The 16678-nt window shown below is 38.2% G+C and overlaps 2 protein-coding genes across 2 annotated transcripts in view; one reads left to right on the forward strand and one right to left on the reverse strand.

Annotated features, from left to right (window-relative positions):
* LOC125450929 (protein-lysine 6-oxidase) overlaps positions 1 to 16678 on the forward strand; it is a 115602-nt gene that overhangs the window by 58505 nt on the left and 40419 nt on the right. The window contains exon 6 of the mRNA XM_048527377.2: positions 11663 to 11798. Within this exon, the coding sequence (XP_048383334.1) occupies positions 11663 to 11798 (136 nt within the window). The remainder of the gene's footprint in view (positions 1 to 11662; positions 11799 to 16678) is intronic.
* LOC125450930 (zinc finger protein 474-like) overlaps positions 1 to 16678 on the reverse strand; it is a 49190-nt gene that overhangs the window by 17355 nt on the left and 15157 nt on the right. Inside the window, exons 5-7 of the mRNA XM_048527380.2 lie at positions 13916 to 14961; positions 11707 to 11773; positions 5234 to 5414 (exon numbers count right to left, since the gene is read on the reverse strand). Coding sequence (XP_048383337.1) covers positions 5234 to 5414; positions 11707 to 11736 — 211 coding nt within the window. The 5' untranslated portion in view covers positions 11737 to 11773; positions 13916 to 14961. The remainder of the gene's footprint in view (positions 1 to 5233; positions 5415 to 11706; positions 11774 to 13915; positions 14962 to 16678) is intronic.

A 16678-nucleotide genomic window follows, 5' to 3' on the forward strand; every position in this document is an offset into this window, starting at 1 on the left:
AGCCAGTCGAAATGAAACAGGACACAAGAATTTCTGCCAGCCTGTCAATTCAAGCATTAGGAAATCAACTGTTCATCTACAAATATCATTGCTATTGGTATCACTCAACATAATATCCACAACATCCTATCAAATGCTCTTCACAGACACCAGAACTGACTTGTATATCTTTTTCAACTTTCATCTTTATGAATTCATATCTTGTTTCTAATCTATGTTTATGTGTATTATCTCTAACATTTAATAATTAATAAACTCACTGTTATGGTAACTCAAGAAAGCCTTGTTAAATTGGTTCCTTTTACAACATGAATGTATTGGTCTGGGAGAAGGCATCACACTTTCATTTATAAAGTAATGTTGGGGCAGATGAATAAAGAAAGGGAACCAGTTCATCCCTTCTCACTATAAGATGAAAGAGCAGCAGTAGGCCATTCAGCCCATCATGTCTGTTCTGCCATTCAATTAGATCAGTGACTCTGCTTGATCATATTATGTATTTCTAAATGCTCTACAATTACATCTTTTACAATAGGCTCTAACACTTTCCCAATGAAAGATGTTAAGCTAAGTGGCCTATGGTTTTTTTTTTGTCTCCTTCCCTATTTGAATAAATATGTCACAGTGGAAATTTACAGATTCTCTGGCATTTTTCCAGCATCTAAGGATTCTTGAAAGATTACTGAGAGTGTATCCACTATCTCTGTAGCTACTTAGAATATATGCTAGGATATTAGACAATCAGTTCCAGGATATTTATGGGCTATTAGACCCATTCATTTTGCCTTGTATGTTTTGTCAACAGAAAGTTTTGTACAGTTGGTTCTACTATAACGTGTGTTCTGTCAATGCGAATTGGCTGCAATGTGATTGATGAATAAGGGAACACTATTTCTAAAATGCGAACTTGTGTTGGCTATAACACGGTCCCATCGGTGCGCGGAGGAGCCCGCGTTGACATCACATGATTGCTTTAGAGGCTTTGTCATGAATATGTACAATGTTAGCACTGAAAGAGTCTCTGCACCGGCATCACGTGATCATTTCATAGTCTTTGTTGTGAAGTGCTTTCTGTGAGAGGTACAGTACAACCTCCTCTCCCTATCTAGTCATCCTGACATTTTTTTTGAGGTAAGGTGTTAAATATACTTTTATTTTATTGTTACATATGAATTAAACATTTAGTCAAATTGTGCTATCCTTTGTGTTAGGCTTTTGAGTAATTTTTGAGTAATTTATTTTTGGTGGTCAGCCCCTAATCCCATAGGCCCCCTTAGTTCATAAGCGCATATTTTCTATAATGCAATGTTGCACAGGAAAACAACTCTTGTGTTATAGTAGAACCGAGTGTATTTACTTCCACTAAAACGCTTGCCCTTTGACTATTTAATGTTTTTTGGAAAGCTATAAATGTCTTCCACCGTGAAGACTGATGCAAAGTATTTATTCAACTCTCCCAACACTTCATGATTTCCCACTATTATCTCTCCAGCCTCATTCTCTACAGAGCCTAAATTCACTTTGACCTCTTTCTCCCTTTTATATATTTAAATAAACTATTACTGATATGATATTATCTGCAAGTTTATTCTCAATGTTTATTTTCTTACTTTTTTGACATTTCTTTTTGGCCTTCAAAACTTCCCCAATCCTTTGGCTTATCACTAATCTTTGTCACATTTTGTTTCTTCTGTCAATTTAATGATGGCCTCGACGTACCTGGTTAGCCACGGCTGTCTTATCCCCTTCCTACAATCCAAAGTTTCTTGATATGTTTTTGTTTAACTATTTTCTTAAAGATCTGTCATTGTTCCTCAACCATCTTTGCTGCATTCCCTGTTCGCGCCAGTTAGCCAAGCCTCAATTCTTATGTAATTGCTGTCATTTAAGGTTAGAAAATTGTTTCTGACTCAATCTTTCCCCTCTTGAACTGAACTGTGCCTTGCCTGAAGACTGGCCATAACACTGGCCAGGGGTCCAGAAATAGTCTCACCGTTAGACTGGATTTGAATATCCTTTATGTCCATAAAAATAGGACCAATGCAAGCTGTCCAATTGCCATCCCAACAGACTACTCTCAATAATCAGCCAAGAGACTGAATGAATCATCAACAGTGCTATCAATTGGCAGTTTCTCACAAATAAGGTCGCCAGTCATATACCATTTGGATTCCAACAGGTCACTGAGCTCCTGACATCACTGTACCATTGTTTCAAATAATAAAGTTGACTTCATGAGCTGAGGTGAGAGTGACTGGCCTTGGCATCATTGCAACATTTTACCTTCCGTGGCACTAAAGAGCTCTGGAAACATTGAAGCAATGAGAATTGGAGGAGGGTGGCAGAGGAACTCTCCACTCATTGGCTAGAACAAAGGAAGATGGTTTTGCTTGTTGAAGACCAACGCACTCAAGTTTCAGGACATCACAGCAAGAGTGCCTCAGAAGTGTGTATGGCCCAGGCACCTTCAGCAACTTCATCAGTGACGTTGCCTCCAACAGAAGGTGAGAAGTAAGGACATTTACTGATGACTGCAGTGTTTAATTTCATTCACAAGTTCTTATTACTGAATCAATCAGTGCCTGCATGCAACAAGACATAGACAACATTCAGGCTTAAGCTTGTAAATAGCTTGCATGTGACATAGATGGCAGACAATAATTATCTTCAATAAGTCATAATCTAGCTATTTCCACTTCATATTCAATGGCATTACCATTACCAAATCCCCTACTAACCATATCCTCGGGTTATCGCTGACCAATTACTCAACTGGATCAGCCAAATAAAGGTCAGAAATTTGGAATTCTACGGTGACTAGCTCGTTACTTGACTCTATCCACCAACTACAAAGCACAAGCCGTGAAGTGGCGGAATATTCCAGAGTTAAATAGAAGAGTCTGGCTCCAACAGCATACAAACATTCAACACCATACAATACAAAGCAGCCAATTTGATGGCATTCCATTTACCACCTTCAATATGCATTCCTGCTACTATTGCTAGACTGTGGCTACAATGTACTATCTACAAGATACACTGTGGCAACTTACCATGGCGCCATGACAACAGCTTCCAAAGTGGTGACCTCCGGCACTTAGAAAGAGTTCAGCTGATATACAGGAATACCTCCATCTGCAAAGTCTTCTTCAAGGGTCACAGTCTGACTTAGAACTGTATCACCATATCTTCAACACCGCTGGTTCAAAATACAGGAACTCCTTCTGTAACAGCACTAAATCATACAGCCTACAGAGGATCGAGAAGTAAGCTTGCAAACTTCTCAACACTTAGCGATTGGGTAACTTGTGCTGGCATAGTCAGCAACACCCACATCCCATGAATGATATTTATTTTTAAAAAACTCAGTTTCAACCTGTTTAGTGTTTAACTTTTCTGCATAATAAGTTTGTTGGAGGCCAATAATCTGAGTTACTCAGGACACTGCTGCAGTTGCTTTTCTAAGTGCATCTTCAAAACATAATCACCTCAGCTCTTTTATCATCTTCCCTCCAGCCTAGCATCAGCAACACCCACATCCCATGAATGATATTTATCTTTAAAAAACTCAGTTTCAACCTGTTTAGTGTTTAACTTTTCTGCATAATAAATTTGTTGGAGGCCAATAATCTGAGTTACTCAGGACACTGCTGCAGTTGCTTTTCTAAGGGCATCTTCAAAACATAATCATCTCAGCTCCTTTATCATCTTCCCTCCAGCCCAGCATCAGAAGGTGAGAAATCTTCTGATAACTGCACAGATTTCAGTTCCATCTTAATTGCTCAGATCATAAAGCAGCCATCCTCATATCCATATAGCCTTGAGAAAATTTCCTGTGGGTACAATTATTATGCATAACTAAAAATAAGAAGGAAGAATAACATTAGTTATATCACGACTATGTCACAACAAAGCAGTAGAATAAAGTGTGAAATAAAAAAAATAGATTTTATAAAAAGGAAGAATAAAGTCTAGGATCTTAATGCTCATTCCCCAGTACAAAGATTACAAATGGAAGCACAGTGTGGCTACATCTTCTAAAATCTTCTCTGGCACTGGCAGTGAATTGTGAAAAATGAAGATGATGCAAAATGCAGGGTTTTGCAAACTCAGCAGACATTCAGCCACCCTTAAGTTCTTACTGTTTCCTCTGATTCAAAAGTTCCAGGATGCAGACACCTCCTTTGCTTTGCTGCCCTCAAATAGAGAAATTGTCAAAGGCCACCAACTGTGTGCCGACTGTTTGACTGAATGGAAAACTCTCCCAGACCACGTGGGTCGGATGTTCAGTGGCAACTAATAAACCATGCTACAAGGTGGGGGAGGTGACAAAAAATACTCACTACCTCCTGGTCACAGCTAATGTAACCAAGCTGTCAGGGCCACCCATGCTTGGTCAATCAATATTCCAGAAATTTCATCCACCTAACTACATATAGCTCTCTTTCAAACTGCCACCATCTTAAAAATGGTGTGAAAAACATTCCGGTTTGGGCTGGTTTGTGGTTACTAACAGTTACTGCAAACAAATTTCCTTCAAATGCCACCCAAAAAACCAACAGCTTCCCCCAGTCAAAGGTGTTATCATTGCCGGAGATCACCATTAACCAGGAGGTTAACAAGACCACTATATAAATAGCAGGCTGAAGGCGAAGAATTCTACGGTGAATGATCTGTTTCCTGAGGCCCCAAAGCCTGCCCACTACCTACAAGGCACAAATTTGGAGTGCATTGGAATATTCCCCACCTACGCGGGTTTGTATACTCTATATGCGAGAAGTTCAACACCATCTAGGGCAAAGCAGTCTGCTTGATTGGAATCCAATATAGCACTATGACATTCATTACCTTCACCACCAGCTCCATTAACAAGACTGCACTACAGCAACTTATCAAGGCTTTTACTTGCACTTTCCAAATCAATTACCCTGGCACCCAGAAGAATAAGGACAGTGGGTTGAGAATATCACCACCTGAAAGTAGGAAAAATGTGATTTCAGATGGGCAAGTATAAATATAAACATGATTTAGATATCTACTTATTGCAGCAAAATATGAAACAGGACCAATGATAGTTTATTTGTGCACTCAATTCATACCATTTTCATGATGTAGAGTGATATATTAAAACAAATAATACAGAATTAAAAGTAAACTACCAACTCTTTACTACAAACTCATTACAGTTCTGCTACGGTAATACATTAATACATTACAACTAATATGCACTTACCTGTGATAGACCTGACTTCAGGTTTCTTGGGTTCCGGCCTTCTGAGATGCTTTGGAAGCTTATCATTTTCGATATGCCATTTTTTCAAACACTGTGGCTCATGAATACTTATAGATGTAGTTCCATATTCTCTGCCGCAAATATAGCAGACAACTGTCCGTGGGCGTCTAATTGCTGGTGGCTAAAGACAAATGTTAAGTTTTAGTCATTTAATTCAAACACTATAAAGTACTAAAAGCATAGAAGGAAGACATATGTCTTGCATATATAAATGCAGGAGGCTACAGCTGGATGAGTACAATTTATTGATGTGATAGAAAAAAATTCTGCTTCTATTTTTGAAAACTTAATCAGGTTTCTTTCTACTAATTTACGTTATAATCAAACATTAAAAGTTTGATAGTGTTTTTCTTTCCCATTGGAACACAAGCAAGAAAACGAAATAACTTAGACATAATAAAAACCCAGTGGATTATAAGCACTATTCTCTAAATAGAATAAATCTTCTCACTGTCAAATCACTTTCAAATTGCACTGGATTTTTGCAGGGATAGAAGATCTCTAGATTAGCCAAAATGGCACCAGAGTCCCACCTCCAGAAGTTCCACCACAAAGGGTCGAGGCCCGAAACATCAGCTTTCCTGCACCTATGATGCTGCTTGGCCTGCTGTGTTCGTCAAGCTCTACACTTTGTTATCCCTTACCAGTTTTGCTAAGTTAAGGAATGGATTGGGTGTTAGTTAGCATATCCATGGTTCACAGAGGTAGTTGCACATACAGAAGTGCAGCTACATTTAAAAGATTCACCCTTGATTTGTGGGGTGTCTAAAACATGATCCATCGATTTCAGACATTTAAACAAAAGGAGTTATTTGGAGAGATGCAGACATCCTATTGGGAGAGATCAGATTCCCTGTTGAATTGTTAAAAGTCGACATGAGTGTGTTTAGAAATTGCTTGAATGAACTGTTAAGCTGTCGAGGCATTGAAGACTTGAAGCCCTTGAAATTTTGGGGAAAAAAAACTCCAGTTGGGAAAACACGTTAGCGTTTTTAATTTCAATGAACTATTTGTTGACGTAAGGCTGCGGGTTCTACACCACAACAATTCTGCAATTCTGAAAGTGTAACATTAGTACTACATGAGTGATTTTACAACTGATCAGTATCACTGCGGAAAGCTTGCATGTTCACCATTTGATTGACAACCTCAACTAAGTCTTTGATGTGGGGCTATGAATACAAATGTGCACTCATAAAGGTTTATAGGATTTAGAGACTTTACATGGGATTTATCAACAAGAACTATTCTTAAAAGTCATCAATAGAAACTTAGAATTTTATTTTATTGCATTTCAACATGACTCCTGAGGTCTGCTGTCAGTGAATACTGAATGAGTTGGCATGGATGGTGTAAGGACAAAGGGTTGGGGCCATGATTTGCCACTAAGTTAATACAGAGATTGTAAAGAGCCATGGGGTATGGACAGGAGTGTAAGGTTGGCATGGAGGCTATGAGGGACTATGCAGCGGTAGAGAAGCACACATTGCATAGAGGTTGAGGGGTCAATAGGATATGGGTAGAATGGCATTGCTTGATAGAGAAGGTATGAAAGGCAATGAGTTGGGGGGGTAGCACAAGGTGGGATAGGTTGGCTTACATTGGCCATGGGAAGTGTGTGAGGGGTGAAAACTAGTAGGTGGGGGCAGCTTTCTTTTAGTTTGTTTCATATCAAGTCTGGAGCATTGGGGGAGCCTCTCTCACAGCCCAACCACACAGCCAGCAACCCTTGTGACTGTGTCTACATTGTTTCTGGGAGTGGCAGTCCCAACTCCGATTAACATCCACCCTCACCAGGAATTAATATCTAATGATTTTACCAAAAACAATTTTCCTTTTATAAAAAAAATTACAAGAATCTTGCCAAGGGGTTAGAGGGTTTGAGTTACAGGGAGAAGGTCAATAGGCTGGGGCTATTTTCCCTGGAGTGTCAGAGGCTGAGGGATGACCTTGAGAGATTTATAAATCACAAACAGCATGGATGAGGTGAATGGCCAAGGTCTTTTCCCCAGGGTGGGGAAGTCTAAATCTAGAAGGCATAGGATTCAGGGGAGAGGGGAAAGATATAAAAGGGACCTATGGTGCAACTTTTTCATGTAGAGGCTGGTGCATGCATTGAATGAGCTGACCGAGGAAATGATGGAGGCTGGTACAATTACAACATTTAAAAGGCATCTGGATGGATAAATGAATAAGAAGGGTTTAGAGGGATATGGGCCAATTGTTGGCAAATGGGACTAGTTTAATTTAGGATATCTAGTCGGCGTGGATGAATTGGACTGAAGGGTCTGTTTCAGTGCTGTACATCACTATGACTCTATCTTTTGCAAGAGATTCTGCAACAAAGAGGAGACTATCTGGACTTTTCTGCTGTATTACATGTCATCGATGATGGAGATGTTCCTGACTCTGCACTCTCAGTTCAGAGTTAAAAACGTGGCCCACTATTTCAAAACACAAACATTTTAAATGATTCCTGGTGAACTTATGATATATAAAGTATAACATTCTGACAACAATACTACGTACTCTGGTACTCTTTCTTTGCCCTACCCAGGAGAATTCCTCTACCTTTTGAGTTACCACTCAGATTCCGCCTTCCTTTCACATTAAAAAATGTGTCCTTGCCTTCCATTTCAATCTCTGTCAATATCTTCCTCAAGTTTCATCAGTCTAGTTTCTGCACCAAGTGCCAAGACCAAATAGTCAGAATGAGGAACATTTAATTTGTGATCATTACCACTTAACATTTCTATAATGTTCAACATGCATGATCCTACTATTATCTTCCATCTATTCAGCTCCCAGATCTTACAAAGGAGGGCTCTGCAGGGTCAACAGGACTGGGCTTGCCATTATCGTTTCTGGTACCTAGATCAATGCTTGTTAGTTTATCTCATTTCATTCCTTTCTTTAGACTTCATAGTGGTTTGATATAATTTAATAGCTTGGTAGGCTATTTCAGAGGCATTTAAGAGTCAATGATATTGCTATAGATCTGTGGTTACAGGTAGTCCACAGTAATTAATGATGCCCTACAGGGCACTAGTGAACAAGATGGCTACTTATTGTCAATCAACAGTGGTTTCATGGTCGCCAATAGATCCGCTTTTAGCTCCAGATTTGTTAGTTGAATTTAAATTCCACCAAATGCCATGGTGGAATTTGAACAACGTTCCCAGAGTATTAAACTATGCCTGTAGACTACTAACCAGGTAAAATTCATTCAACACTACCTGCCGAACATCGCCATTCACCCTCCTAGCCTCGTCACTGACCTATTCTCAGTCACACTTGTTCTCAGATCTATTAGCTTGAGCTGCCTTCAGCAGGGATTGACCATCCCTCTGTCATTGAGCTCCCTGCTTCTGTCTCCCATGACCCTTCTTAAGATCACCATAATGTGACCTTCCTGACCCTGATGGCAATGCCTTGCTATCCCAGGACAGCCACAATTTTCCCTTCTACAAACTGAACAGCTGCACTCAAAGTCAATTCGATAATTTAGCAACTCCTCCTTGGACCAACAAAATTCTCATGCAATAAAAGCAGTGCCTACTCACTCCAAAACCTCCAGGAAGACTACCTTACCGGCTGACTCCATCTTCAACCACTTCTGAATCTGAAGACACATGTTTCTCATTTACCAACATAATTGCAAAGGTACAAGTTAATCTGGTGACCACATGTTTTAATGAGTATGCATGAAAAGTTAATGCATTAAAAGTAATTTCCCACTGCTTGCTGCTGGGAATGAACCATGATCTGTCTTTAATCCACTGCCAATGTACTTTCCAATATCCATCCCAGTGTCGCAAAGCTGACATTTCACCTCCTGCGCAATTAAATGCCCCCCTCTCATTTTTCGCTCCCAGAAGTTTCACTGGATTACCATCCTGTGTTTTTGATTTCAAAATCTATGTCACAAATGTCATTTGTGGATAACAGCAGTCCCAGCACTAAACCTTGTAGAAACTCACTTCCACTCTGATTTCCTTCTTGTTACCCCCACTCTCTGCTTTCCAACTTGCATCCAGCTAGTTATTCACTTTGTTACTTATTCCATAATTCTGCATGCTCTGTGCTTATTCATTAATCTATTTTGTAGCATTTTATTGAAGACCTTTTGCAAATGTAGCTAAATGACAATTATATTTATTCTTCTGTTCTCTTTTCAAAGAATTCAATGAGAATCATAAAGTAAGACCTCCCTTTTTAAAATCCACACTTACTATTCATTAATACATTTGATTTTCTCAATGTTTTTTTCTCTCTTATTTTAGACATTCCATTCTTTTTCTTGGCATTGATGTTAAACTGACTGGTAGATCATTCCCTGATGTGTAATATTTCCCTTCTTAAATGCAACATCAGCTATCCATCAGTCAGCTTGCATTATATCTTTAGCTAACAAATAATTAAGTGTGTGTAATGGTACCTTTACCACCTCTTTTTTAAATTTATTTTAAAAATGTACTACAGGACCTAGTAATTATCCTCTTTGTGTTTGATTAGTTTGTTCAACATTTCTCCTTTTCTGATTTTGAATGAAATCAGATCTCTTTTAATATCTTTTTTCAATGTCATATCTATTTCATCCGTCTCTTTGATAAATATTGACATAAAATAATTGTTTAATATTTCAGCCTTTCGCACGTGATTTCATTCTGTACTTTTCTATAAGTGACCTTATTGCCATCCAAATTTCCCTTATTTTGTTCAGGTCTCTTAAAATATTGTAACATTTTAATTTATGGACCTTAATTTAAGCTCATAGATCCTCTTAATATTTTTGGCCCGTCTTATAATCTTTCTATATTCTTCTTATTGGCCAATGTTCATGTACTTAGTAAATATTTTCCTTATGATCACTTTTTTCTTCAAGACTTTATTCGTCAATAGTGTATCATTAGTGTTTAGTTAATTTTGTTTTAGGAGAATATATTTTCCTGGGTTCTTTCAAACACCATTCTCAAACATTACGGTTGTATATTTTATCTTCCAAAGGGCCAATTTCAGCATCTCTAATCTATTGCTTGTCTCTTTTTCATGCTTATACTATTCTAAATTATTGTCTTAAAGTGCTTTATATTATGATCATACTTCCTAGCCATTCCTCTATTGTCACTTCTCCTATCTGCTGTGGTTAAATTTCCATTACTAGGTTCATCAGTTAAATCTCACTTATTGGACTTTTTACACATTGCTTTAAAAAGGTGTTGTGTATATGTGAAGACGATTCTTCTTTGTTATCCCCGTTACCCACCTGTCCTATTTAATTCTGTGTAGTTGAAATACCAACGTGATTATCATTCTTTTTCCCTAAGTTGGTTAGATAATACTTCCTCCATCTTCCTGCAACAATATGACGGTTTGACAATTGATTGATCCTTTGTCTCTGCCCACATGGATTCCATTTCTGTTTTTATAGCTGGCTGTATTGCTCTTTTTCACTGCCATTGTGTTATCCCAAATATGTACTGCAACTCCACTTATCTCTTTTCTCTCTACTTTTCTCAAAATATGTATTCTGCAATGTGTAAGCCCTGATATTTCTGTAGCCATATTTCAGTGATCTCGACTATGCTGTAATTGGTTCTTTGCAGATCATAATTATCATTAATTCCTGTTTTAATACAGACGTACTTTGCTCGAACAGACAATTTAGCTCAATTTTCAAATGGAATGGGACAGAGGGTGATCATTTTGCCAACACCACCATGGTTTAAGTAATTTCAAAAAGGGAATTGTTCACAGATGTATGTTCATTTGTGCCTATCATTTATTTTCCTTGACCTTTCAATCTTGGAAATTGAAATGTTTTCCAAATTCAAATGCTTGCCAAAATATTACCTCCTCCTCTTGCACTTCCTTTTAACTGTTCCATCTATTCAAAATTCACTGATGCACAATTTTCCACTCATATCGGTTAAGTGCTCCTGACATTCATCCATTGCTGCATCCAGTGTTGAGAAAAGTAATAATGAGAATTGTATTTTCTCATTCTGGTAGAATTTGCCTCAGTTCTTATTAATTTAGAAATTATTTGCATCAGCACATGATGAATTTGACTGACACCAATTTTGCAAATGCCACTCCTCATCTAATTTCAAACATGCCCCCTCCACAAAGTCCAAATGAGTTCAAACTTCATTCTCAGCATTTTGTGTCTTATTAAGTTCCATTTGCTCATCACTCTTTCCCTCACCAAGCTAGATTGCATTCTATCCATCAGCACATTTGAATTTAAAATCTTCATCTTCAAAACATGCTGCAGTATTTGCCCACTTTAATATTTACAACATACCCCAAATTTAAGTCTCCTTAATCTAGTGCTCTGATTCTGTTCTATTCCCTCTTTTTTTCTAGACAACAGGTGAAGTATTTGGAAGAAAAGGTATTTAAAAACTTACAGAACTGTAACCTGTACTTGACTGAGGCATTCTGGATGATGTACCTCCACCGTTTCCTTTACAGCTTCTTTGATGCACAGAAAGTCGATCAGGTAAGAATGTTCGACCACAATTTTCACAAGGAATGAGTTGAGCATTTGCACTTGTGAATGCTGCGGCATTAGTAGCATCAAAATCATAAGAACCATCAGTTTTAACAGGCTTTGGTTTTTTTGGTTCTGGTCTTCTTTGGTGCTTTGGTAATTTCTCATTCTCAGTTCGCCATTTCTGTAGACATTGAGGCTCATGCACAGCAATTGAATGTAATCCAAATTGTTTGCCACATATATAGCATACTCTCGAGAGTTTTGACATGGCTAACTTTTTAAAATCCTTTGTACTTGTATTATTGAGCTACCATTGTGGAAGCAGTTTCTTTTACAGTTGTACAATTATTCCTTTAATTCTTGAGAACTAGATATCAGGTTTCCTGTAGATACTCAATGTGTTATGTCAAAGTCCAGTGGATGGCAATGATATTTGATTTGAGCTTACACATGCATAGCTCTTGATGTTAGACTTGTTAATGAGAGTTACATTTGAAGCATTACGTGTGGAACTCTTTGCAGTGATTATTTTCTGTTATAGCTGCTTTCATTTGGGAAGACTATTTTTCACATCCTGCATATACTAGAAGTTTGCCTTTTGTAAATTTCCAACCTTTGCTGTATCAGAATTCATGGGAATAAAAAAGATAGAAGAATGTGTTGACATAGGAGAATGCCTGAGAAAGGAAATGTCTGTGTTTAAACATTGCATTGCATTTTTGGAAACTGCAAATGTACTATGCAATCAGCAAATATAAGGTCGTTACTATTTATAGCATTGTTTTGAGTATAACATTTAAATAATTTTGAGAATTAAGCAACATAGTGCGGCAGTCCATTAAATACATGTTAGCTAACATTTTATTAAACATCAGGAGAAACATTCCAATTTCAGCCTCAACAAGATACTATGGCTTTCCACTGGTACTTTTCATATTATTGGTGGATGGAGGCAACATTTTTACCACAGTTAGTCTGTTTCCCTGTAAACTGTATATCTCAAACTAATGGATGGATTCAACAAACTCAGTCCAGAGTTTGGTCCAAGGAAGAACCAATGAGAAATGGTGAAGATGCGGATTCTCATAATGGATTTTTTTTTAATTGTTGAAGTTGTGAGATTGAATAAATGGACTTCTTTTTAGAATTCTGTATGTTATTTTGTTTAGAATGTAGTTGATTATTTTTCAAATGTTGTGTATTGTCTCAGCTGCTTGCTACAATTTGTCCAAAATGTGATAGAATTTTCAAAGCAGGTTGTTGCATATGTTTTGGCCTTGAGCCTCATTGGTTAATAATTTTATTTTTAACTTTTGTACTTACAGAACATCAACAAGCAGGGAATGGGACTGCTAGGAAATTATAATGGCATTGATTTAACACTGTTTAATAGAGTTATGTTGTCTACTTAGTGGCCCCTTCCCTTGTTAGTTATGTGTGGCCTAGTTTAAAACTGAAGGAGGAAATGTAAAATCTGAAATCCCCAAACTTGTGTTGTCACTATGCAATTTATTTTTATTTTATCTTTGTAGGAGAACAATTCTGAGGACCAGGGTTGCTCCCTAATCCTAATTTACCTGAAGATCAATTAGCAAAGAGATACAGCATGAATTTTTTTCAGTTTCTGCGTACTGAGAGCTGAGATCTAGATAACGCAAAACGTTGCTGTAGCAGCATTCAAGTGGCTTATAAAGATGGAAAGCCCTTAACCTCCACAGGAGGATGTTGAACTGCTTGAGGACACTGGCTAATATGGGAGCATGCCAGTAATGTTGCACTGAGGTGCCTTGTGTTTAGGGTGCACTAATCATTTAGTTGGAGAATGGAGCGGAGTGAAGTTTTATTCCAATCTGAAATTCTCTAACTGCAGATTTCTCAAGTATTCAGTTCAGAGACTCTTGATCCTGATCAAAACTTTCTGAAACGTCAGCATCTGGGTTATTGGGCTGGATGAAGCGACCTATAGCTGCATCCTATTGACTTTGCACCATACTGTTACACTCTGCAGCTTAGCTTGTTTTAGTGATTACTAGCTAGACGTTAAATGGTCATAATTAGCATTTGAGGTGAACGTTAAATATCACTAGACGCGTCCAGGGCTATAATTAGTGAAGTTTACTGACCTTACACCACCGTCATCTTCCAATCACTCCCTCCAAGCTCCCCATAATTTAAACCGTGGATTTGGTGTTGGGACTGGCTCTGGGTCCCATCAGCAGGGCTAGCCCGCCACAAAGAAACCGCGTTCCACTGCAGACGCAGCAACGATTGACTTCGCCGTTTCCTAGCAGCAAAATCAACATAACAGCAGATCTCCAGCCGCGTCGTGACAGCCAGCGTTGTCAGGATGAAAGGAAATTAAGAATTAATTAATATCGTTAATATTATTGATATTAAAAGATTCTTGTTTTACAGTGATCTCATCTGTGACAAATCCCTATGAAAAATGAATTATCGTTACGTAGTGCCACGAATGTGCGCAGACTGATGGTGCTCTCGTTCGCAAGGCATGTTAATTATTGATTGAAATGTTCACCGTGACTCCAGAATAGAAAGGACCAAATGTTCAAATTATAGCTCGCTGGAAGAGTGGCACTCTGGTGTACGCTCGCCTTCAGGAAGACGAGAGGAGGATGTGGAACGTAAAATACAAATGCCAACAATTCCTCACGAACCTGCGGAAGTCATCTAGAATTGTTTCATTTTGTCAGGGATAATATTTCAACAGGTTTTTTGATGTGTGAGGTATTTTTCGGAAAGATCTTTGTGAGATATAATTGGCTGCCCCTCTCTCCTGGCAGACAATCAGTTGAAGTCTTTCTCCTTTATGGAAAGACACGTGTCTTCTCTCTCGCTGGTTACAATATTTAGCAAGCCTAAGAGTTAAAGTAACCGGTATACAGTTACTGGGCTGTAATAAATTACACAGTCATGCAGTGTGGAAAAAGACCCTTTGGTCCAACTCGTCCATGCCAATTCTGTTCCCAAACTGAACTAAGTCCCACTTGCCAGCGTTTGGCCCAGATCCCTCCAAATCTTTCCTATTCATCTACTTAACCAAATTCTTTTAAATGTTACAGCTGTACCTGCACCCATCACTTCTTCTAGCAGCTCTAGCATCAATGCCATTATAATTTCCTAGCAGTCCCACTCCCTGCTTGTTGATTTTCTGTAAGTACAAAAGTTAAAAATAAAATTATTAACCAATGAGGCTCAAGGCCAACACATATGCAACAACCTGCTTTGAAAATTCTATCACATTTTGGACAAATTGTAGCTCTTCTAGCCACACACTAATCATTCTCTGTGTAGAAAAAGTTGCCCTTCAAATCCTTTTTAAAAATATGTCCTGTAGTTTTGAACTCCCCACCACAGGGAAAAGACCCTTGCTGTTCATCTCATCTATACACCACATGATACTATAAACCTCTATAAGGCCACCCCTCAACCTCCGAAGTTCTAGTGAAAAAGGTCCCACCCTATTTTTCTAACTCAAACCCTTCATGCCTAGCAACCCCATGGTAAATCTTTTTTGCAAAACTGCTCTAATTTACTAAGGCCCTTCCTGAAACAGGGACACTAAAACTGCACACAGTACTCTGGAAGTGGCCTCACTACCATCCTATACAACCTCAACATAATGTCCCAACTCCTATACCAAAGGTTTGAGCAATGAAGGCAAGTGTGCTAAACACCTAATCGCCCTGTCTACTTGTGACAAAAAATTCAAAAAATTCTGCACCTGATCCCCTAGGTCTGTCTTTTCTACAGCACTATCCAGGCCCTTCCATTAATTGTATAAGTCCTGCACTTGTGTTTTTAAACATAAAATGCAATATCTCACATTTATTCATGGTAAACTCCATGTGCCACTCCTCCACCCATGACCTAGTTTGATCAAGATCTCTTTGTAATCTTAGAAACCTTCTCCACTGTCCATTACATTCCCAATTTTGGTGTCATCTGCAAATCTTGTTATCTAAGTCTAGAGTCCTGTATACTGAGACCTAGTCGTGGTTCATCCTGCATCATACACCACAAAACAGCTCCTTAGCATGATACAGGAAGGAGGATTGATGGCAGCTCTTTATTCTAACCATAAGCCACCAGTGGTTGATAGCCAGACATCACTTTACAACAGTATCTCTGTTCACTACTGGGCAAATGCTACATTTTAAGCATTTTAATGCCAGAAGTGAAATTTTACAGGATACAAATTAAATGTTCTGGCATGACCCAGAATTTTATAGGATGCAGTGACTTTGGTGTTATGTGACTCAACAGGTATTGCTGGGGAAAACAACTGCAAATTTTGCTAATTAAATTAATATTGTTTTTTCTTAATTAAGAAATTTAGCTCCAAGATATCCGAGAAAAGGAAATCTGTGACAATGGTAAAGGGCATTAATGAGACTATACTTGGAGTGATATGTACAGCTTTATTCTCCTTATGTAGGGACATAGTTTTATTGGATGCACCTAAGAAGTTTTCACTAGGATGAATGGTAGGTGAAGAGTTTGCATTATGAGAAAAGGTTGAGCAGGTTTACTTTACATTCATTGGAATTTAGAAGAATAGAAGATTTTCTTATTAAATCATAAATGATTCTGAACTACTGAGGCATGGAAGTATATTTCCTCACATGGGAGGATTAGAACAGAACTGGGAAGCTGAGTTTAGAAATAAAAGGTCTCCCATTTGAAATTGAAACGGCGATTAGAAATTTCTTATCTTAAGGGGTCATAAGTTTTGTAATTTTCTTTCCCAGTACGCAGTGAAGACTGGCTTATTGAATATATTCAAGGCAGTATTAGACAAATTATTAATGGACAAGGTAGTTGAGTGTTTTCGGGCACACAGTCGCGCAAATCAAGTGAAAGTCATA

This window comes from Stegostoma tigrinum, chromosome 3, assembly GCF_030684315.1.
Source record: "Stegostoma tigrinum isolate sSteTig4 chromosome 3, sSteTig4.hap1, whole genome shotgun sequence".
NCBI lineage: Eukaryota > Metazoa > Chordata > Chondrichthyes > Orectolobiformes > Stegostomatidae > Stegostoma > Stegostoma tigrinum.